At 41.2% G+C, this 23,220-nt stretch overlaps 1 protein-coding gene across 2 annotated transcripts in view; it reads left to right on the plus strand.

The window, feature by feature from the left end:
• Positions 1–23,220, plus strand: part of Tmem131 (transmembrane protein 131) — a 167,584-nt gene that overhangs the window by 65,315 nt on the left and 79,049 nt on the right. For both annotated transcript variants that reach the window (XM_059244018.1, XM_059244017.1), the window contains exon 4: positions 7,635–7,703. In XM_059244018.1, coding sequence (XP_059100001.1) covers positions 7,635–7,703 — 69 coding nt within the window. The remainder of the gene's footprint in view (positions 1–7,634; positions 7,704–23,220) is intronic.

Consider the following 23,220-nt stretch of genomic DNA (forward strand, 5'->3'; position numbering starts at 1 on the left):
CTCACTCTCCTTTCTGTGGGCCACCTTTCAGGAGGACAGTTGTAGCACAGGTAGGAATTAGGAAAGAATACGAGATAAGCAGCCTGCATGCAGTATCTTAGAATCCTCTATAGACTGGAGTTGGAGATACACCCCTTCTGTTCAGGATCTTGAGGACAGCAGAGATACAAATTCTGATGAAGGTCATTTGTGGAAGACTCTACTACAATGGAAGAGAGTATTGAAATCAGATGCTAGCTTTGTTGTTAAGGGGTATGGCACTCAAAGCACAAATGCTCTAAATGATGTCTCTATCATCAAAATAGTCTTTAAGCCAAGGTGCAGGTAACTTCTAACTCCAGAATCTGTCTCCTAGTACTGACTGAATGTTGTGTGACATGAGGGCACCTGTTAGGCATGATCTGTTATTAGGTTATGGAGCCTTTGGTGGGAGGTTAGGAATCGGCACCTAATTTATCAGGTCACCAACTGTGTAGCCTTACAAGAAAGACTCTGAACAACACTAGGATAATGAGTTCACTGTGTGGTGTATGTTACATAGAGTGTAAGACAATGTGATTACATAAGCTGTTTTGAAATGAAATGAGAATATTTATTCAGGTACTAGTAGCTTGCAGACTTTAAGCAGATGACTCAAAGTGGTGGGGTTTTGATGAACCGTTTATCAAGTCATTCAGCAAATATTTCTCGGGACTCTTGCATACAGCAGGCATTGTTCTAACCACTGATATTCATTCTCTACTGCTGTATAATAAATTATCAATACCCCAGCAGTCTTAACACCAGGATTCTATGCGGATGAAGTTAAGACAGGATGTCATCCAAAGCTATAGACTGGAGTTTGGGCAAGCTTGGTGGGCCACCTGTAACACAGAGCTTCTGAGGTGGTAACGGGATCGTCGAGGCAAGCTGGCTAGCCAGAACACACACACACACACACACACACACACAACAATGCATTCCATACACACACATGCCCAAGAACCCCATAAGGTGACATCTTTAAAGTATCACATGGAAAATCTGCCATTGTAGAATGCTACACCTTGTGGAAATATACTTTAAAAATGAAGGCATTTCCAGACGGAGATAATTGTGGCTAAGAGAGAAACACATGTCTAACAAACTGGCACTATGTTTCCATGTGGAAACAGATTCAACAAAAGAATGAAGAGACCAGAAAAGCCAGAATAGTTGATACACATGAAAAATGTTTCCTTGGGTTGGGGATTTAGCTCAGTGGTAAAGCGCTTGCTAGAGGCCCTGGATTCGATCCTCAGCTCCAAAAAAAAAAAAAAAAGTTTCCTGATTACAATTTTAATTAGCAGGTTTATAAAAACAAATAATTAGATTTTATGAGATTTACTGCATGGTGTGTATCACATGTATAACAGTAGAACAAAGAACAGGAGTGGTGGATAGAAGAGTTGAGCTCTAATCTGACTTTGTATATAAAGTGGTACATTATTTATAGGCAGTGATAAGATGAACTCTGGAACTATTAAGACTACCTTCAAAAAGAACAAAGACATGCAGCTAGTACAGTAGTCACAGAGCTAAAATGGTAACTAAAAGAATATTCAGTTACTCTGTTTTTAAATGATCGAAAGGGAGGACAGGGGACCAAAAAGCAGTCAACAAGCTAGAAAACATGAAGCAACGTGGTAGACTGAAAACCAGGGAGTGATGGAGTACATCAACTGTCTCAGCATCAGGTGTCAGACTCATTAAAAAGAAAGAGCTAGGCACATGCTCTATACAAAAGATATGCTTTGTTTTAAACTCATGCGTAATACTTTACTTTTTAACAATATTTTATTAATTCTTTGAGAATTTCATACAATGTATTTTGAACATATTCACCTCCTCTCTACCCTCCCACCCAACTTTGAGATTATTATTTCTTTCCTGTCTCCACCAAAACCAGTTTATGGTGCTCAGCTGGTCTTGGGAGTGGCTCCTGCCCTGGTACTTGGTAGACCTAAGAGGGATCACATCAGAAAGAAAACTGATTCTCCTTCCCCCAGCAAATGTCAAGAGCTCACATAGTGGTGGGATTTTGTGCCTACCTCTATGCTGAAGTTTTATCAGGCTGGAGCTTGTTCAGATCTCATGCATGCTGTCACAACTGCTGTGAGTTTATGTGCATCTGGACAGCACTGTTTCCTTTCTTATCCCCCTGTTTCCCTGAAGATCTCTGAGTCTTAAGAGGAGGGTGTGATAGGAATGTCCCAGTTAGGGCTGAGCACCCCAGTCCCTTACTGTCTAAAGTTGCCCAGTTGAAGGTCTCTGTGTTGATTGCCATCTGCTGCAAGTGCAAACTTGTTTGAAAAGGGTTGAGAGATGCTGTGATCTCTGAGTACTGTGATAAGTTACTGGAGTTGTTCTAACATTATGCCCATTTAGCATATTAAAAGTATTGGGTCTAGGGCCTGTGACTTACTTAATTAAGCACATGTTCTTGACACCCTGGTACGAGTTCCATCTCATGGAGTAGACCTCAGAGCCAATTGAAAAGTATTTGGTACTCCCATAATGTTTGTACCATCTTGTAAAAGTTATTTTTAAGATTAATTAATTATTCTCTGTGGGAAGTGGGCGTGTGGAGGTGTGAATGTGGGTGCGGTTGTGTGGAAGCCAGAGGCCAGCTTTTCTGGAGTTGGTTCTCACCTTCCACCTTGTTGAGGCAGTCTGCCTTGTTTCTGTTGCACAGTAGACTTCTAAGCCAGCTGTTCTATGAACTTGTAAACTGGTCTGTCTCCAACTCCATTTTATCACAGGAGTGCTAGGGTTACAGGTGCACACCACTGCCCTAGCTTTGTTCTTTTATCCAGGCATAAAAATCGGGTCTTCAGACTTCTGTAGCAAGTGCTTTTACAGGCTGAGCCATCTCCCCAGCACTGCAAGAGTGTGTGTGAGTGTTCATGCATGCGTGCATGTGTGTATGTGTGTGGAAGTCAGAAGTTGACCTTAGATGCCTCCCTCGATTGCACCTTAGTTGTTGAGATGGGGTCTCTTACTGACCCTGCAGCCCACAGATTTGGCTAGACAGGCTGCCCAGCAAGGCCCAGTGATCCTCTTTCCTCCTTCTCAGTGCTAGGATACAGGTGTGTATTCCCACACACTGGGTGGGTGTTCTGCTCAATACCTTCTATCTTATTTCCTTAAGATCTCTCACTGAGTCTGGAGCTAGGTAGGGCTGGTAGCCAGCAAACCCCAGTGATCCTCCTGTTTAGACCCACTTCCCTACTCCTGGGCTTACAGGTGCAAATGACCATGCCCATTCCAGGGGGCAGGGGTTACAGGGGAGGATGGTGGATGTGACGAGACAGAGAATGAATGGGATCAAGATACATAATGTGAAAAACACAGAATAAATACATTTTATTAATTAGAAGTAAATGAATGAATAAATGATGAGTTGGAAGTTAGCCTGGGCTAAATTGGTAGACATTACTTGTTTTTATTTGTAGACATTACTTCTATTTATTTCAAAGTCATTTATAAAAATAAGAAAGACAAATCATTTATTCCATCTAAGATACAGAAAATTAAATATAAGGGAAGACATTAATGTGATGATTGATAAAACTTAAACAAGAATTACAGGTCGAGGGCTAGGATGATGACTGGCTGCATAAACATAAAGGACCTCAGCTCAGATTCCCCAGAACCCATGTAGCCTGACTACAGAATAAGACCCTATCAAAAACCCTTGTGTGTGTGTATATATGCCGGAAAGCACGTGTGCGTGTGTGTGTGTGTGTGTGTGTGTGTGTGTGTGTGTGTGTGCGCGCGCGCTTTTGTATGCATGTGGAGGCCAGAAGACTGTCAGATGTTGCTCCTCAGGCACCATCCACCTTTTATTTGCACGACAGTCATTCACTGCCCTGCAGTTAGCCAGGTAGCCTAGACGGACTAAACAGGGATCTGTCTTTTCTCCACCTCCCCAGTGTTGGGATTCCAAGTGTGCTCACCACACCTGACTTTTCATGTGGGTTCTGGGGATCAAACTGAAGCCCTCCTGCTTGCAAGGCAAGCATTTACTAAGACGGTTCTCCAGCCCTGCAAATGATTTTCATAAACTTTTAGGAAACAATTGTATTGATAATTCAGAATAAATAATTGCTAAAGAATTCATAAAAGCCATGATAACATCCCAGATTTACTTGCATTGAAATTGACAAAGGGATGTATATCATTTTTCATATTCTCTATCTCAGTTCATTTTTCAGAGTCATTTCCAAACATTGGTGCTCTGTTAATAGACTATTAAATGGTGTCCTGCCATAGGTAAATAAACATGTTAGAATCATTTCATCAGTTCCAGATACATGACAGCTGTGTTACTTCATTTTCAGTTTTTAAAAATAAGACAATATTTGTGCCTGTTTGAGTTGAACCATTTGAAATTATTCCTTAGATGTGGCTGTGCTGTTGTCTTTAAATATACATTTATGAAGGACTCATCTTTCACATTGTTTCCTCTTTACTCATGTTGTGAACATTTTGTGAATCCCATTAACAATTGCTGGGTGCTGCTTCTGCTGAGTTTACAGTAGGCTTTAGCACAGGGTGTGGAAACTATTCTGAAGGCTGTCACAGGAAAGGAAGTAGAAGTGTTGCTTAAGAGACTCTAGACAAGCTATAGGATTAATTCACCCAAAGCTACTGCAATAGGACTAAAACTTGGCAGGAAGTTTCTTTACATAAGCAGTCACCACGTGTATTCAGCTACTACTTACTTAGCTCCATCTAGATAAAGTACCTTATTGACACTCTGGAACATCTTCTCATACGGTCCTTTACAAATCATCACCCTCAATTCCCTTCTCTTCCTCTTACAGCCCCAAATCAATATAACTATTGTCCAAGTTCCAAATAGGCTCAGGGAGCAGCTGCTGCTCTCTGCCGAGGCTGCCATAGCACTACCCTGCTTCCACTCCAGAGTTTCCCCCATCTGTTCTTCACACTGCGAAATTACCAGAATTACCCCGCAAAACAGTGCCGCATCCTAGGACTTCTTTGTTTAAAACACTGTTATATTCGTTAACTTTTTTCACCGTTGCCACAAAATATTTGACCACAAAATACCTGACAAGAAACAACTTGAGGTTTATAGTTGAGAGGATACAGTCTTGTCATGACAGCTGGTCACATTGCGTCAGCAGTCAGAGTGCAGAGTGAACAGGAAGTGGTGCCCAACACCAGTGGCTCACTTCCTCTAGCATAGCTCTACTTCCTAAAGGTTCCATGACGATGCCACTAGGTGGGATCAAGTGTTCAAACACATGAGCCTATGGGAGGCGGGTCACATTCAAACCACCATAGCTGTAGAGGGTGTTTCTTATATTTAGAATAGTATCCACACTCCTGATTTGATCTCTCACCGTGTCCCTTTGTTCTCCTTCTCTTCACTCTGATCTTTGCTGTCTCCTTGTTCTGCAGCTTGCCAAATGCATTCCTACCCTCTGCTCTAGGTCTGTCCAGGTGTTGGTGCCTGTGTCCCTGCTCAGTCTGTTTTACCCACTGTGCCCGCTTTATGTTCCTGTCGCCTTTGTGTTGAATGGATGGCGTTGGTCCTTTCCAGTCATGCCTACCACTTACAGAACAGATTCTTGGCTCTGTGAGAGGGAAAACTATATCTTAATCTCCTTTATACCTCTAGCATTGAGCACAAATATGTATGTATGTAAATTAATGACTCAGGTGATTACTTCAGTCATTACATTTTCCTTTCCTTAATTTGATAAAGTTTTAGACTAGCTTGAGTTTAATACTTAAAACACATGAGCTGGAGCTGGAGAGTTGAGTTGGCTCAGTGGTTAAGAGCACTTGTTCTTGCAAAGGAGCCAGGTTCAATTCTCAGCACCCATGTGGAGGCTCACCACCTCCATGGGCAGCAGGCACACATGTGGTGCACAGACACACATGCAGGCAAAACATTCATAAAATAATAAAATCTAAAAAGAAAGAAAAAAAGAAAAAACCCACATGATCTGAACATGTCTTATTTTAAAGGAGCCAAAGCACGCTGTTCCTCTGTCATCTCTAAGAAGGACAGAAAATCAGGGGGTAGCCTATCTGCAACTGTCTCTAGCTGCTGCCTTGCAGAGAACTGTGCCCTCTCCTCTCGGTATCTGTAGTGTTATATCTTAGCACAATATGGTCTGAGATTTGCTGTTTTCTTTCGTTTCTGTTGTTGCCATTTATGTTCAACATGCAGATGCACAAACAGGAATAGTCAGACAGCACAAAAGGGTACTCCAAATTGGTAGAGCTCAGACATTTTTGGAGTTGATTACTTTGAGCTCAGTGGCCCCCATTCCATTTTTAGTGTATTTCTTGTATCTCCTGGATGAAATTACATCATTTTGAAACTTGTGTTCTTGTGAATTGTATGAGTGATGGAAATACAGCAGTCTCTGATGGAGTGTATCTTATTTCTTCAAACAAAAATATCAAAATCCATTTTGAAAGTTATTTTAGTAGCTGACTGCATGTCTAACTTCATGGTACATAGACATATGATTTTAGGTATGTAAGTATTATATGCTCCCCAATATCCTTGATATCTTACATTCATGTTGGATCATAATGTCTGAGGCTTGCCATGCAAAACTCCATTTTGTTAACAAGTTCTAGTATCAACTCAGAATGGCACTGAAATATTTAGGCTAGAACATCATAGATCAATGTATTCCAAAATCTTGATTCAGTGTTTGAATTCTTTGAAAGTTGTAGACCCAAATTCATTTTTTGTTTAGTCCTTTGCCACTCAGTTGGAATGTGATTGTAATTTTTATCTCCATATTGTATCAAGTTTGTACAATTATATGAACAATTTGCTCATCATATTGTATCAAGAATCTAAGAAAACATGCTCAACTATATTGTTACCAATTATATCAATCAAGTAAGTTCCATTATTCAGTCTACTGAGAAATTTCTGTCTTCATGTATCTTTCTGTAAAAAAAGTATTTTCTTTTTTTTCCTTTTCTTTCTGCTGTGGTTTGTTTTCCTTCGTTTTGTTTTGTTTGAAATAGAATTTTGCTAGATAACCAAGGTTGTATTTGAAGTCATAATCATTCTATCTCTACTTTCCAAATGCTGAAATTATAGGCATTTAGAATTATAGGCACCACTCCATTTAGCTCATTCATTAGAAGTTTCTTCTAATTTCAATGAATGGCCTGCACATTCACAGTAGAACATTATGTTCTGCTAATGGCTCTGTGTATGTGCATGTTTGTGTGTGCAGGTTATGCTTGTGCATTGAGGCCAGAGGACAGCCTTAGCTGCTGTTCCCCAGGTACCATCCACCTTGTTTTTTAAGACAAGATCTCTCATTGATCTGAAACTCATCAGGCAGACTAGACTATGTGGCTAGAGAGCCTTAGGGATCTGCTGCCGTCGCTGCCTCTGGGATGGCAGCCATGCTCAGATATTTTTACATGGGTTTACATCCAGCTCGTATCCTCATGCTTGCAAGGCGAGCACTTTACCAACTAAGCTCTCGCCTCGTCCCAGATTCCATTTCTCTTAAAATGCTTTCTGTGACAGAAGGCAAGCATCTGAGTATGATTTGCAGAATGAAAGAGCTGCTTCTTACACTTTTTCTTTTTCTTTCTAGCATTTCTCTGTACCGGGGTAATTGCAGGCCCATACGATTTGAACCACCAATGCTGGATTTCCATGAACAGTAAGTAATTTGGAATTGTAGGACTATTTTATTTGCATTTCTCTTTTTCTTTGCTTGTTAGCTGTGTGAGAAAGTGACATGTTCATGACTTAACAAAGCAAATGATGTTGAAGCCCTTTGAAACTAGGAGACAAGTATCTGCTAAGAATCTGACATTATATAAACTTTGAAAGTGAAAAATGCCCACACACTACAGTCTGGTTCAGAGGATCTTAGCATGAGAAGTAGCATAAGCCTTTAAGCCTCTTCTGATAAACACTTCATTTCTGGTGTTTAAAATTTTTCTTACTGACATTTTGCATGATATGTGTGCTTTTAAAGTATATGTGTCAGTACATCAACAAATAGTATGATCTCTAACCCCAAGTGGAAGATCAAAGCGAATGCCCCAGATATATCTGAGCCCAGAGCTGAGTTGTTTGCCTAAACTACCCGCTGGGTCACCTCCTGCCTTAAGGACTCTTGTTTCAAACATCTCAGGTACTCAAGGAGAAACAAGTGTGCACCGTATTGGGCTCCAATTGCAGGTGGGTGAGGAGAGCATCTTACATTATAGAAGAATTTTCAGAGGCAGAAGAGCAAGCTGTACATGCAGCACCATGGATCAGAGTCTGCACTAGGAGAGCACATAGTCTGGGATTTGGTTCTGTGTGCATGCATTTGGTAAAATGTTTTACTCGGGTGTGGTCAGACTATTAGTGCAATTTTATCTTTACTTTCCTGACTAATATAAGTAATTCTCTAGACTGTAAGCCTATCCTAAATGAAATTTAAATACATACACATTTCTGTGGGTTTAATTATTGTCCTGTCCTTGGGAATATGGGTTATTTCTTTCTGTCTTTATGTTGCTACCATCAGTGAGAGTCTAAGCAAAAAGGCCAAAGTTTGAGTTTTAAATTCTGAGATTGATAAATAGGTAGTAGTTATTAGATCATATGCTTTGTTGAATCAAAGGTTCCAACCCATCTTTACCGTGTTGTGTCCACTGCCGGAGAAACACTTTGCGTGCACTCCACCTCCTCAGGCTTTTGCTTGTGTCAGTGTTTTAGGTCTGTCTAACTAAATAGATGAAAATTACGGTTTTCTCTATCACTGTCAAGGTTTTATTCAGCTGCTTTTGCTGTAAGAAACATAATAAATAAATTTAAGTACCCTTTTCATAGTTTCAGATGTACAAGTCAAATGTATCATTTGTGTTTTTTTGAAGCATGGCTGGGTATTTAGAATCACCCAAGACTCGAAGAACGCTTGACAACCTATGTTTTCTGATGATGATTTTCTTACAAAGATCATAGGTTGAAGGAGTTAGTCATGCAGAGAAAAGTATGTGGACTTCTAGATGGAGTCTGTATTCAGAATCAGCCATTATATAAGTCAAATTGACTTCCTATGCTATTTAGTCTTAAAGATCATAACATTCAGATAGGAAATGAATGATTATATTGTTCTGCAGAAGGTTTAAGAACTGTTAGAATCTTAATTCTCAATAAAACTCAGAAGGTAGTATCTTTCATAGGTAATTAAGCAGGGAGGGATCTACTCCAATGACTCATGCTACTGTCTCAGGGTAACTACCACTCCCATACGATGCCTGCCACCCTGTTGTGACATAACAGGGAGACATTGACCAGATGCCGGCACCTTTTTTGTGACCCCTCAGCCTCTCGAACTAAAAGGAAATCAATTAATTTTATGTATACATATATAAGTATATATATTTATATATACACACATATATTTAAATTTGTGTGTGCATATCTGTGTGTGTCTATGTCACGTGTATCCATGAAGGCCAGAGACAGTGTCACATCCTCTGAAACTGGATTTAGAAGTCATTGTGAGCCACCTGATGTGGGTACTGAGAACTGAACTCTGGTCTTCTGGAAGAATAGGAAATGTTCTTAATTACTCAGACACTTTTCCAGCCCCTATTTACCTACTTACTATCTACCTATCTTCCTACCTGCCTACCCACAATCCTACCTATCTATCTATCTACCTATTTATCTATTTTATCTATCTGGTGGTGCTGGAGATCAAACCCAGTGGCTGTGCATGCTAAGCAAATATTTTACCACTGCATTTTGTGTATGTGTGCATGCAGGCCAGGATTTCTATTCTTTCTGAATCATACAGTCTGTGATATTCTGTTATAGAAGCACAAAACTATCACTAAGATGCAGTGATAAAACTGCAAGTACCAAGTTCTTATTTAGTTACAGAGGAATCACAATCTTCTTTTAAATGAAAAATAATTAGTGAAAAGGTGTATATTTGATGTTTACCAGTATGGTTAATTATTTTTTTAAATAAACGCTTTTCTTTCTCTAATAAAATTATCTTTGAGTGGTTCTCGGAGAAGATAAGCATAGACTAATGAACTCCATCCTAACACTGTGGCATTAAATAATGTTTGATATTCTATGAGACATGGAGGTGAAAATGAAGATTAGTTTGCAGCACCAAATTTTAGTCTAAATCAGTGAAAATTCCAGTTTAAAAAAATCAATAGCTGCTCTTGAGACATTCTTTCAAAACTTATATCTAGTTATATTCTGTTCCATTTGTTATTTTGGTTTTTAATTTGCATGTGTATGTGTGCATTGTATATGTGTCTTCATGTACGTGGCTAGAAACTGCTGTCAGAGGTCAACGTTGGGTGTCTTCCTCCATTACTTTTTGACATTATTTTAGGCAGGGTTGTCACTGAATCTGGAGCTTACCAATTCAGCTAGACTGCTGGTCGGCAAGGCACTGAGATTACAGAGGGGTGCTATCCCTCCTGCCTTCTTACACAGGTACTGGGGATCTGAACTCAGTTCCCCATATTTTGGCGGCAGGAGAGGTACTGACTTAGCCTTCTCCCAGCCATTCATTTGTCTATTGAGGGTGCTTGTAAATTACATTTTGAGTTAAAGAAATTTTCAGTTATAGAAAAATACCTGAACTGAAACTAAAAATTCTTTTCCAATTTGTTTGTCTCTCAATTCTTTGATTAATGCCCCACCTTCAGAACAGAAATTGGGATGAAGTTAAGCAAGATTCTGAAATGATTTGGGGGGATTTTTTTTCCTTTTCTTTTTGAATCATATATGTTTTTGGAAGTGGATGCTTCCATTTCCCTAAAACATACAGTTGCACATAAGAGTATTCAGGAGGCTGAAGCAGGATCAATTCAAGGCCATCCTGGAATATAAACTGAGACCCCATCACAAAAAGCCAGAGTAGTGAGGCTGTTTAGCATGTAGGTTACAGCATTTTATACACATCCCCTCAAAATTCATATGTTGATCTGTAAGAGCTTGTGAAGCTTGGTAATCATTGTAAAACTGGGATTTTGTTTATTGTAACGTGGTATATGGTCATTGTAATAAACTTAAAAACAAATTTGTGAAGGGCTACCATAGTCTGACCACTTAGAACTTCTACATTTGAACTGTCATCTTTTATGTCCTTCTGTGCATTCTCGTTTGTTTGTTTGTTTGTTTAAAGCATGTGAGTGTCTGTCTGCATGTATCCCTGCATGCCAGAAGAGGGCATCAGATCCCATTTTAGATGGTTGTGAGCCACCATGTGGTTGTTGGGAATTGAACCCTGGTCCTCTGGAAGAGCAGCCAGTGCCCTTAACCTCTAAGCTGTCTCTGCAGGTCCACATTTATATTTATTGTCACAAAAACATAACCACATTTTTTAAACATACTATCTGTTAACTTGCTCTTCAACTTAATATATAGTGAACTTTTCTGTTTATTATTTTTGTGGTATTAGAGAACATCAAATTACATGGGTTTATTTGTTGAGTTCATTTGCTGTTTTTAATTGTTTGTGATCAGTGCTGAAATTAGTGTGTTATACAGTGTGACTCTTCCTTCAAGAGAAAGTCTTAATGAAAGGACATACAGACTATTAAAGTTAACCTTTAATAACCTTTGTGGCTAGAGAAGAATTTGGTGTCTGAACTAGAGGCAGCTGGTGGGAATAGTAAAATCATCATCGACTGGAAAAGAAACAGATGGGCTTTCTTGTTGAGACTGACGCTGGTCATAGAGAAACTTTGTAAGCTTACTAAAGGTCCATGGGAAGACAGAACTTCAGTGGAGCACAAACAATGCAGCCAACACAGGGAGGAAGACTGTCAGAAGCCCAGGAAAGGAACTGAAACGGGACCAGCAATCTCCTGTGCTGCTCCAAAAGCAGAGATGGGAACAAAAAGACAGTGTTTGCATCCTCCAGCCCACTATATGCTGAAACCTTATCTATAATATGATGGAATGGGAAAGTGGAGTCTTTGCAAAGAGCGTAGGCTGAGGGAGGACCGAGTCCTCATGAACAAGATGCTCTTACAGCTGCCCTGCCCTGTGTACCAGGCAAGTGTATAGCAAGGAGACATCATCTGTGACCCACAGAGGATCCCACCAGAACCAGAACATGCTGCCACTCTGCTCAGATTTCCTGGCACTGGAACTGTGAGAAAGACATTCCTGATGGTCATAATCCACCAAGTGTATGGCATTTTGTTAAGACATTGTTTTACCATTATTTTAAACATATCTGCACACAGTCTAAGAACATTAAATGGAATGTGTTTCATTATTTATTACACAGAGCTAGAACTGGGGTTACAGAAGGTATTTTGTGGGCAGATGGGGAAACATACATAGTGGAGTTCATTTGGAGAATCAGAACCTGCTGGGGATCTTAAATGTGTGTGCTTAAGTATATGTTTAGCAATGTGTGTGGGCATAAGAGAGGCTTGGCTTACATGATTGTGGGTGCTGATTATGCACTCATTGAAGAGGATGGTGAACAGCTGGAATGTAAGGCAGGCTGCTGATCTTTTCCAGGCAGGCAGTAGGAGATCTTGAGCTAGGGACAGCAATTGAAAGTCTAGTCGATAGAGAAAAAGGCCTAAACTGTCCATGACAGGACTTCCAGGTGATTAGCAGACCCACCTAGAATGAAGTCGCTTTTGACCTAAGTTGATCTGCAGAATGGCTCCTGGAAGCACCTGCATTAGTATTTCAATAGCTTGGGGAAGGTATGTGTACTACAGAATAGTTGCTGGCTCTCTTACCATCTCTAACTCGCAGGAGAGACTCTAGGAGTGTCTGTAGTCTTCAGCTCTCACAAATGAGAAATGCCCTAGAAAGGAATTCTGAGGACTGTAATTTAGTCCAGGCCTGGGTGTTAGCATCCAGCCACTGCATGGATATAGACATAAAGATTCCTAAATTTAGTGCTCTTGTCTCTAAAAACAGAAGGTCTCATGGTTGAAGTACTGTGTTTGGCAGTTTTAGAGTCCAGGCTGTGTTGAGACTCAAACTTAGCTTCATGACACGAAACTAAGAGTGTTTTCACTACAGAAAGCTATTCCTAAGTGGCTTCAGGAAGTAACCAGTTGCTAAAGGAAATCAAATGTGTGAGTTCACATCCTCTTTCAGAGTTACATGTTTTTCCCCACTCTCAGAAACATAAACCTTGTAAGTTAATTGAAATTCTTCCTGCATTGATCAATTTTCTTTCTGCCTCCAGACATTCCTGCTTTTCTTAAATGGGTACTAAGTGGGGATTAGAATGCACCATAGAATAGCTCCCAGAGCTTCTTCCTGTCTCCTGTAGACACCTACCCCCAACCCCACACGCTGGCACTTGCTTCTGTTTTTGTTAATAACATGTCCAGTTTTTTTCTATTGTTCAACCCTTAGGGAAAGTGACCATGTCCTTGGCTCAGGAGCAAATTCCATTTAAGTTGGTTATAACATTCCCATTTGTCTTAGTTTGGGTTTTATTGCTGTGAAGAGACACCATGACCACAGCAACTCTTACAAAGTAAACATTTCATTGAGGGTGGCTTGCTTACAGTTTCAGAGGTTCAGTCCATTATGAGCAATGACGGGGAGCATGGCGGTGTGCAGGCAGATGTGGTGCTGGAGCTGAGAGTCCTACATCTTGCAGGCAACAGGAAGTTGCCTGACTGTCACAATGAGGAAAGCCTGAGCAAAAGAGATGTCAAGCCCTCCCCCACAGTGACACTTCCAACAGAAGGTGTGGCCCAGATTGAAGGTTGTGCCCTCCAGCTTCAAGGTCTGGATTAAAGGCATGTATCATCATTCAGCTTCCTCTTCCAAGACCCGCTTCCTTCAACAAGGCCACACCTCCTAATAGTGCCACTCACTGAGTTATGGAGCCTAAATACATTCAAACTACCACACCATTCTTGCTTGGGGTCAGTTCATCAGTAGATGTGACCCAGTGTAGCTAGGAGTATGAGGACTGGTTTAAGGGAGTTCTGGGGAAGGATTTCTTCTTTTTTTTTTTTTTTTCTTCCACTGTTAAATATATGACAGAAGCACCTCTCTTTCATGTAGATATCATATTGACACCAGGGGTGCTGTGGCAACCATCCTGTCATCAGTGAGGAGTGCTAGTCAGAGGATAAAGCCAGGACACTTGGCCCTACAGGAGAAAAATGGGAAGGACCCATGCTCTTGGCAGCTCACTAACCCCAGCACTGCCGTACTGGCCTGGGCCTTCCTTAGCAGTGCTAGTTTGGTCTGCTTGGTACTTTGTGGAATGCATGGCACTCTTCCTCCTGCTCATTCCTTTCTCTGCCTGCAGCCTTGTGAGCACACAACCTACACATTCATCCTATCTCAAACCTTCCCTCTGTCATGCCTTGGGCACAAGCACTGGGGCTTCTGGGTTGCTTCTTTTCCCCTGGAGCACTCACATCCCTGCTCCCATCCATTAGTAGAAAGGTTTCTCCCAAATCTATGTATGCTTTCATATAATCCTCACTGATTAGCTACCTCCTCTTGGCTAGGCCCTTGTCATTTGAAAACTAAGACTATTGCTACCTCTATAGCATTTTCTGGTTTTTGATCCATGGTCAGCAAATTATAATGTTAAAATTTGATCTTGAGGCCAGGGAGATGGCTCAGTGGGTAAAGGCATTTGCTGCCAAGCCTGATAACCTAAATTCAATCTATGCTATCCACATGGTGGAAGGAGAGAACAGACTCCCAAAAGTTGTCCTCTGATCGCCATACTTATGCCCCCACCCAGATAGATAGATAAATAAATAAGTGTAATTAAATTTTTTTAAAAAATTTGATCATATTATTATCCCCCCCCCTCAAAAAAGTTCTGGTACCTTATGATGAATGGTAAATTTCTTACATTTCTTACACCACATATGTAGAAAGCTGCAGACAATTTCTTGAAGTCAGTGTGGTCTTTCTAACTCCGGGCATGTTATGCATTCCTTGAAAATCTCCCCCTTTTGTTTTTTAAAGATTTTATTTCAACTTTTAGGAGTGTGTGTGTGTATGAGAGAGAGTGAGTTTAGGTCAAAGGACAACTTGTGGGGATTTTATTCTCTCCTTCCACCATATGACTGTGAGAATCCTTTCATCCTATTTTTTTGAGACAAGGATTCTGTCACTGAACCTGATGCTCACCCATTCAGCAAGACAGCTAGCCAGAAAACCTCAAGCGTCTTTCCTGTCTCTACCTCCTTAGTGCCAGCTGGGATTATATATACCCGGCTTTTTATGTGGGCTCTGGGACCCAAACTCAGGTCCTCAGGCTCGAACAGCAAGTGCTTTACCAACTGAGCCAGCCACCTTCCCAGACCCTTGTCGTTTTGTGAGCCCTCTGAAAGCAGCAGGCACCGTGATAGTTGTCCAGCATTTCCATATATAAGGGCACTCTACAGCGTACCATTGTTGATAGAATAAGAAAATGAGCACTAAGTACAGAGTAAAGTACCTCTGCTTCAGTCGGTGCTCTAATTTATTGTAGATGATAAAATGCTAGCTGAAACTCCGTAAGGCAAAATGAGACTGATTGAGCTGCCACCAAGGACAAGCAGATCCATATTATCTAATGCTGCCGGGACTCCTGTGTTTCTCACCTCTGCTCACTCTCTCCTTTTCTCATCACCAATACCTTGTCCCTAAAGGATGAGAAAAGCCCGCTGACTGCTTCCATTCCTGTGTGCTGTAGCCTTCTTCCACTGGGAGACACTAGCTTCTGTTTCTCTAGTCTAAAATTATCTAAGGATAGAGCAGTGGTCACCCCAGCTAGATTCCTTGTCCAGTCCCTCAAGCAGCTGGACAAGAGGCATGTATCTGTGGACATAATGCTAGGAGCCGTTCTTCAGTTTGTCAGAATTTCATTAAGAGAGAGAAATATATTGGGCAGCTGTTCCTTTTGAAGACCACAATAGACTTCTTGGCTTCTCATATCCCTGATGACCAGTTTATTAGAGTTCAGCCCTGTTGTGCAAAACAAGCCTTCACAGCTGGCACATACTGGTACTGTTTCCATGGTGTCTTCCCAGCCACACAGAGGTGGGATGGATCACCACCTAAAACTTGGTTTGAATATCAAGGCTGCTGATGCCATACACATATACACCCCAAGAGGATATGAAAAGTTCATCATAGAGATAGTTGTTTGATTTAGGATGGGGTTATTATATACTACACACACACACACACACACACACACACACACACACACACTTTTCTTTTTGTCCATGAAACTAACAGTCTTTGGCTGGTGGTGGACTTTGGCCTTTTGGCTAAATGGAAAAAATATTTTTATATATTAAAAAGCAACATCATACAACTTTTTTAGCCTTTAAAAGAGTTCTTTAAAATGGATATGGGCAACTGAGAAGGTGGTATTTAAATCATAAGAACACACCCTAGAACTCACTTTGCTCAAACAAACAAAAAACCCAAGAATAACTGTTTAGTCATAAAAATGGAAGTGATTACATAAAAAGTAATATTAATCATCTGTATTTAATTATAATGTAACCAAAGTACCATTTTCACAATGAAATGAGGGAGTGAGATAAAATGTGCTGATGAACAGTTGATACACAATTACATGATCTTTTTTTTACCCATCCCAAAGATTATGTACATAATGACTCTACTTTCATAACATTCAGTACTGTGTGCTCAGACAGGAATATACACTGACCTATTAAAGTGGTCACGGGAAATATATCACAAGGATCTTTCACTCCTGTAAGCTGAAACTTTTCATGAGTGAGTGCTGCATTCTGGTTTTCATTTTTTCACAGCATTCACCAAATTGTGGTTTATATTGTAATCTTTGTATGGTTCTCTCTTAACCTAGCATAAGTTTAAGTGTCATTGATTTGAAAATGTAATTAGTACTCTATGCTGGATAGTTTTATGTCAACTTGACCCAAGCTGAAGTCATCTGAGAGGAGGGAACCTCAATTAAGAAAATGCTTCCTTAAGATCAGGCTGTAGGCAAGCCTGTAGGCATTTTCTTAATTAGTAATTGATAGGGGAAGGCCCAGCTCATTGTGGGTGGTGCCATCCCTGGGCGGTTGGTCCTGGGTTCTATAAGAAATCAGGCTAAGCAAGCCGTGTAAGCAAGCCAGTAAGCAGAACTCCTCCATGGCCTCTGCATCAGCTCCTGGCTCCAGGTTCCTGCCCTGTTTGAGTTCCTGTCCTGACTTCCTTTGATGATGAACTGTGATGTGGAAGCATAGGCTGAATAAACCCTTTCCTCTGCAGGTTGCTTTGCTCATGGTGTTTCATCACAGCAATAGAAACCTAAAGTAAGACACATACTAATAGTAACATAGCTCCCTTTGTCTTTTTCTGTATTTTGTGTATTGTTTTTAGTTCCTTTTGGAGTTGGGTTTGAAGCTGGAACTTTGCATACACTAAGCACACTCTCCACCACTGAATCACATCCTTGGACCAGCCTGGGCTCCCTTACATGTGCTTAGAACATTTACATTAATTTACACTTAAGCAAAATCATCCAGCACGAAGTCTGTTTTATGGTGTGCTAAATATCTAATGGAATCTGTTATACTCCTCTATCCAGAAACACTGGAAACACAGCCCCCAGCACTTCTGTGTTCAACATTTTGACATTGTAACGCAGCACTGCCATGTACAGAGTTCATGCTCAAGAACTGAAGTAACAATTGGGTTACTGCCAGAGTCCAGCTCCAGATGAGGGCACAGTCTGAAGATAGGATGCAGGAGTGGCAATGGGAGGAATCAGACATGGGACACTTCTTAGTTTCATTTTAAGAGAGATGGACAGAGAGGAAACATATCTTTATATGTCTTGTCCCACTCTGATGGGAGCCATCCCCGGCAGTGGACAGGTCCCAGCAGAGGATGTAAAGATTCCATGGGGGAAGGAAGTGAGCCCAGGCCATGGTAGTGGGGAGAATCTTGCAGCCTGACTGACTAGCAGCCAGAGTGTTTCTTTATTTATACAGAATTTAGTAAGCAGGGATACATTCATGATGTTCCAAAATATAGATCATACCGTTTTTGTTTTTGGACATGTGTTTCACTTCCTCTTGCTCATATTTTAGTCATCATTAATAAACTGTAACAGAACAGAGTTATCATTTCCAATTATTTTTCCTCAAGTTTTGACATCATTGATAAACAGAGTTATTCTTACTCGTTAACCCTGTAACCCAATATTTAAGAATCTAGAGGTATATGACAGCTTGTTCTCAGGCTGGTAGCTTTTGTGGGTACAACGACATTAGACCAAAACAAAATCTTCAAGCCAGCCCAGGCATATTGCCATGCCCTAAACAGTGTATTATTAACTCTTAATGGTCACAGTGCCCAAGCAAAGTCTCAGGCCAAAGCTGCTGCAGTGATTATTCAGATTCTGGCATAATACAATGTTTATATTTTATAGAGTTTGTCTATATGTCTAATCCTGGCATTCTGTTGTTCCTTGGTCATTTGACACCACAGCGGCTCTGCATGTGCTAACTTTTCTAAAAAAGAGAGGTCCTGATGTCTCGTACTTTTATCATCTTTCCACTCCGTTCTTTGCTCATCAGTATAAGTCTCCGTGTAGGGCAGAGGTACTTCAGTTAATCTAACTTTGTTACTGTATATGCCACATCATTTGTCTGAGTGTAGAGTGGGAAGGGGCTTGTAATCTGAACTGTGGCCGACTCTAGCCAACTGAATCTTGTTGACCTTGTAAGTTTACTTTGTTTTGATTATCTTGTTCCTGAGTAAGTACAGGGACAGATGTTTCAAGAATGTCTCATAGCCTCATGAAGAGACCTCTGGCTTCTTTATGTGTCATAACCTCCAAGGCATAAGGAAGACCTTCAAGTAGATAAGGATATCTCCCTAAAAGTGGGGTGGGGGTGGGAATAGTATGTTCAGGACTGTCCTGGGGAAGCTTAGAAGCAGCATTCCTGGAAGAAGGCATAAATGATTCATAAGAAATTTTCTATCAATCCAATATCCCCAAATTGTACAAATATTAAAAGTGCCGCAAGTATGTAACAGGTGGAGATGAAAACCAAAGGTGGCATGGCAGCCATCATGGGGCTCAGCTCTGCTGGATCTTTGTCAGGCAGCTGTGCTGGCTTTATGACTTCTGCCATTCCATTCAGATATGGCTGTGCCAGGTTACCTGCCCCCCCCCAAAAAAAATCACAGAGAACCTCAGTGCTCTAAAGTAATATGCTGGGCATATTGATAGCTGTCCTCTCATGACAGTGGCTGACCAAGACCTGTGTCTGCCTTCTGCTGCCCAGCATCCTGAGAAAGGCTAGGCCGCATAGCTGTAGCCCAGAAAGAGATCCAGGATCAGAGTCTAGTTTCTAGTGAATGCACACGACCTCTGCATCACTGTAAAGTTTAAAAAGGGAAAACAGAATTCCGGTCATCCTAAGTTAAGGGCATATATCTGTCCTAACGTAACGAAGCTTTCTGGAGAAAGCACAGCAGGCCCTCAAACAAGTCAGAGAACCTTTGCTGGAGAAAGGAAAGATAGGAGACCTGCTTGGCTCTTACTGTCTTTGGGTTAAGGTGGAAGAGGCAGCAGTGGTGGAAGTGGTGTGGACTCTTGTCTTCTCATTAGCCATAAGGGTGTGCAGAGTCTTTTTTGCCCCTTGCTCAGCTGTGATGCTGGAGGGAATGGGGAGGATCAGTGAAAACTGCCAGCAAGCTAATATCAAAAGTGGAGTTCCTTTTTTGACTGCCCATGACGTCTTCTAGTTTCAGGCCCCTTAGTGAGGCTGTAATGAGATATTATTACCTTGCTGCTTCCTAGGAACCCTGGTACTAACTGCTGTCACTACTGTGGTCTTCTCTACTATCCTCTAACATTCATTTCACAGTACATGCATCAAATTAACAGTCTGATGAAATGGACCTTTGTGCTTTGGTTTTTTTAAATGTACATGTATTAGTGTTTTGCCTGCATTTATAAATGTGAACCACATATGTGCCTGGTACCTGAAGAGGTCAGAAGAAGGCATTGGATCCCCTGAAACTGGAGTCACAAATGATATGACCCACTGTTTAAGGGTTTAGGTTCTGGAAACTGAACCCAAGTCCTCTGCAAGAGGAACAAGTGCTCCTAAGCGTGTCTCCAGCCCCCAATAGGCTTTGCTTGGCTTTCTTTTTTCAAAATTAAATTTATCTTTGATGTTTAATTTCTACTCCCTCCTATTTCTGTCTCCTTTCTGGTTTCCAAATAATGCTCTGCAGCAATCTGGGTACTGCCGACCTCCCTTCCTCCCCTCTCCCCCAAATTATTTATGCAGTGTTCTTAAATGTTTCTGTTTCCATAACAACAACTTTCTTTCAAACATTTATTGTAAACAGAAAAGATGTTTGGGGTAGAAACTTGATTCACTGAATTCTTTGGTTTATATAATTATTAGGTGCAGAAAGAATTGGCTTCAAATCTTCAGTTTAAAATCATTACTAACTGGCTTTAATGTGTACATTGAATACGTTGTTGCTAGAAATAGGAGTCTTGTCAAAAGAAATCCAATGTATGAAAGGTATTTCTCCCCAGTTACCATTTGGTATTTCAGGAAATTCAAGGAGCCTCCTTTTTCCAAGAGTTGTTTGGTGCCTTGTAGTTTTTCCGCTTCTAATTCTTAGTTTCCCACAGGGTTTATGACATGTGCTGGTGAGGACTGGAGGGTTTTGTGGTGATTGAGTGGTACGAAGTGCTGAGCTGATTTGGACCAGCTTCCTGCTCATGGCTGTTCATGAATGCTGTATTAGTGCCACTCATAAGGTGTGTCTGAGGACATTTGGGAGGCCGTCTGTGCAGCTGTTTCCTGCTCCTGCAGTGTCATCTTACTGGGACATAGGAAATGCGCCACTGACCACACAATTGCAGCTTACTTTCCAAGCTACTCTCCATTTCCTAGAGGTTTCCTCCCAATTCTTTGGAGCCTTAGACTCCTCTACTTGACACTCTAGAGTCTGGACCTTCATTTGTTCTGGTTTTGAAGCACAGAGAATAAGTGTTTGATGGCTTCAGCTGTGTTCATCTGGAAATACCTCCCAGTGTTCCCTTTGACTTCTCTGTCTGGAGCAGCCAATAATGGAAACAAACAGGACCAGCATTGGCAAGGGGCTGGGCATCTGTTTAGTGTTATTTTTAAATTCAACTTGTCTAGCCAAGATCACACATGCTGCTTGTGGTAGACAGAACTGTAAAATGATCGGCAGAATTTCAGGCTTCTAATATACCTATATACACCTCTTAACTTTACAGTCAAACACTCATGCAAGTGTTGCTGTAACTAGGTTCGAAATCACATGGCCTTTAAAATGGAGAGCTGTCTAGGTGGGCCAGACCTATCTAGATCCAAAGCCTTCAAAGTCTGGCTTGAGAATCAGGAGCTGAATGTTGGCCATTTAAAGGAGAGGGACCTAGTGCAAGGTTTCTTTGTGCTGGTTTTAAAATAGAGGAGCTAAATGGCAGGAGGTTTAGAGCAGCATGAGCTGTGCCAACCAATTAAATGCATTAGCTGTGGGCTTTGTATTGTGCCTGAGAATGCAGCCTGCTAATAATTTTCAGAAGCCCTGTGAAACCCTGAGCAGGTAAACCAACCCATCTTAGAAAGTAGTACAGTGATGAGTGGCTGTTGTCTTTAACTACAGAACTTGTAGTAGTGGTGTAGTTTAGTGAAGGAATGTGTTGCCTGTTGACAAATAAGCATTCACTTTTCATGGTCCAGAGTTCTCTTGTTTCACCGAGAGCAGAGGACAGACTGGACAGAGAAGGCTCTTCCTACAATGGTACCCTCTACTTCTTGTGGTGTGGACTGCCCAGAGCTTGAGAAAGTCTGTCTTATGTGAACATGCACGCCTACAGTAGCCAGCTGGTGTTCCTCCTGCCATCTTCTCTCTGTCCTCATTACTCCTAATTCCCATAACCCTTCTCTCAGCAAGGTTCATCTCTACTCATTGGCCCAGGACCTTCCCTCCTTGATGACTCAAGAAGAGGACAAAGCCAGGCACAGCAAAGTTGTGAATCAACCCTCTAGCTGGTCAACCTCCTTCTCCCAGGCTCCTGAACTGCCACACTTGTCTCCTTGAACCCTGCCATATAGCAAGCTATCCACAGCCCTGTTTGAAAGAGATCTTAAAGTACCTGTCCATCTTATACCCTGTCTTTGTCTTTTTATCTTAGATGAGATTGGTTGTACTAAAGTTGGACAAATGCAGGAGAAAATGATCATCAGCCACTTAGCCTGCAGTCTGTTTGAATTATAGAGTAACAACTTTTTTTTTTAAATAGAAAAGTACACATGGTGGTCTTTCAGGATATAAGGAGAATGTGTTTATTTCCTACACTGTTCTACTTACATGCCTGTAATGCTGAGGAAGACTTCTCTTCTATACTGTACCATATTTATACAATTTCTCCTTGCTGCATTATGACCATAGTTAGAAGTTTCTGTTGGGCCTGTACCTGCTTCCTTAATTGTTCATGATCCTGTGTCCCCATCTGGGGTCTATGACCCAGTTAATACAGGGTTCTAGTCTCTACCACAGGTGAGAGGATTTCAGTGGGTTGGACACACCTTGTTTGAGGAGTAAGGGACTTATTTGGTTCTTCTAAACCATGTCGACACAGTTAAGCTACAGAATTTTTGTAGACTTCCTCCTGATGCCTGAGCTATAAGCTGTGAAATGATTTTAGCCTGGGTTTTGCTTCCCTGTGTAAAGCAGAAGCGCTCCTTTTTTGTGGGTGTCTAGCTGCAGGTATTCTGTGGTCAGAGCCCTCTAGTGAATGCTGATCAAACAAGGTCATCAGCCCTCAGTGGGAACCTTGGAGAGACTTTCTCTCTCCTACCATTCTGCTTCTGCAAAGTGGGGACTTCTGTCACTCTCAGAAAGCAGAGTTTGGTTTAGGCCTCTAGGGTACCAGAGTACATCTGACCTCATCCACAGCAAAGCTCCACAGCAGCACCCTGAAGAGATTCTCAGATGCCAGCCAAACCATTATCAGAACTTAAAAAGGCAACTGGTTAAATGTTTCTGAAAGACAGTTCAGAGTTCTTATTTCTATAATTAGAGAGGGAGAGCGCACATGTGTGCGTGTTTGTTTGATAGTATGCAAAGGACATGCTCTTACTCCATTCCAGAAATGACAGAAAATGTTGAGTTTAAAATTCAACTGTAGATTAAGCTTCAAAAGGAAG

The sequence above is a fragment of the Peromyscus eremicus genome, chromosome 16_21 (genome assembly GCF_949786415.1).
Source record: "Peromyscus eremicus chromosome 16_21, PerEre_H2_v1, whole genome shotgun sequence".
NCBI lineage: Eukaryota > Metazoa > Chordata > Mammalia > Rodentia > Cricetidae > Peromyscus > Peromyscus eremicus.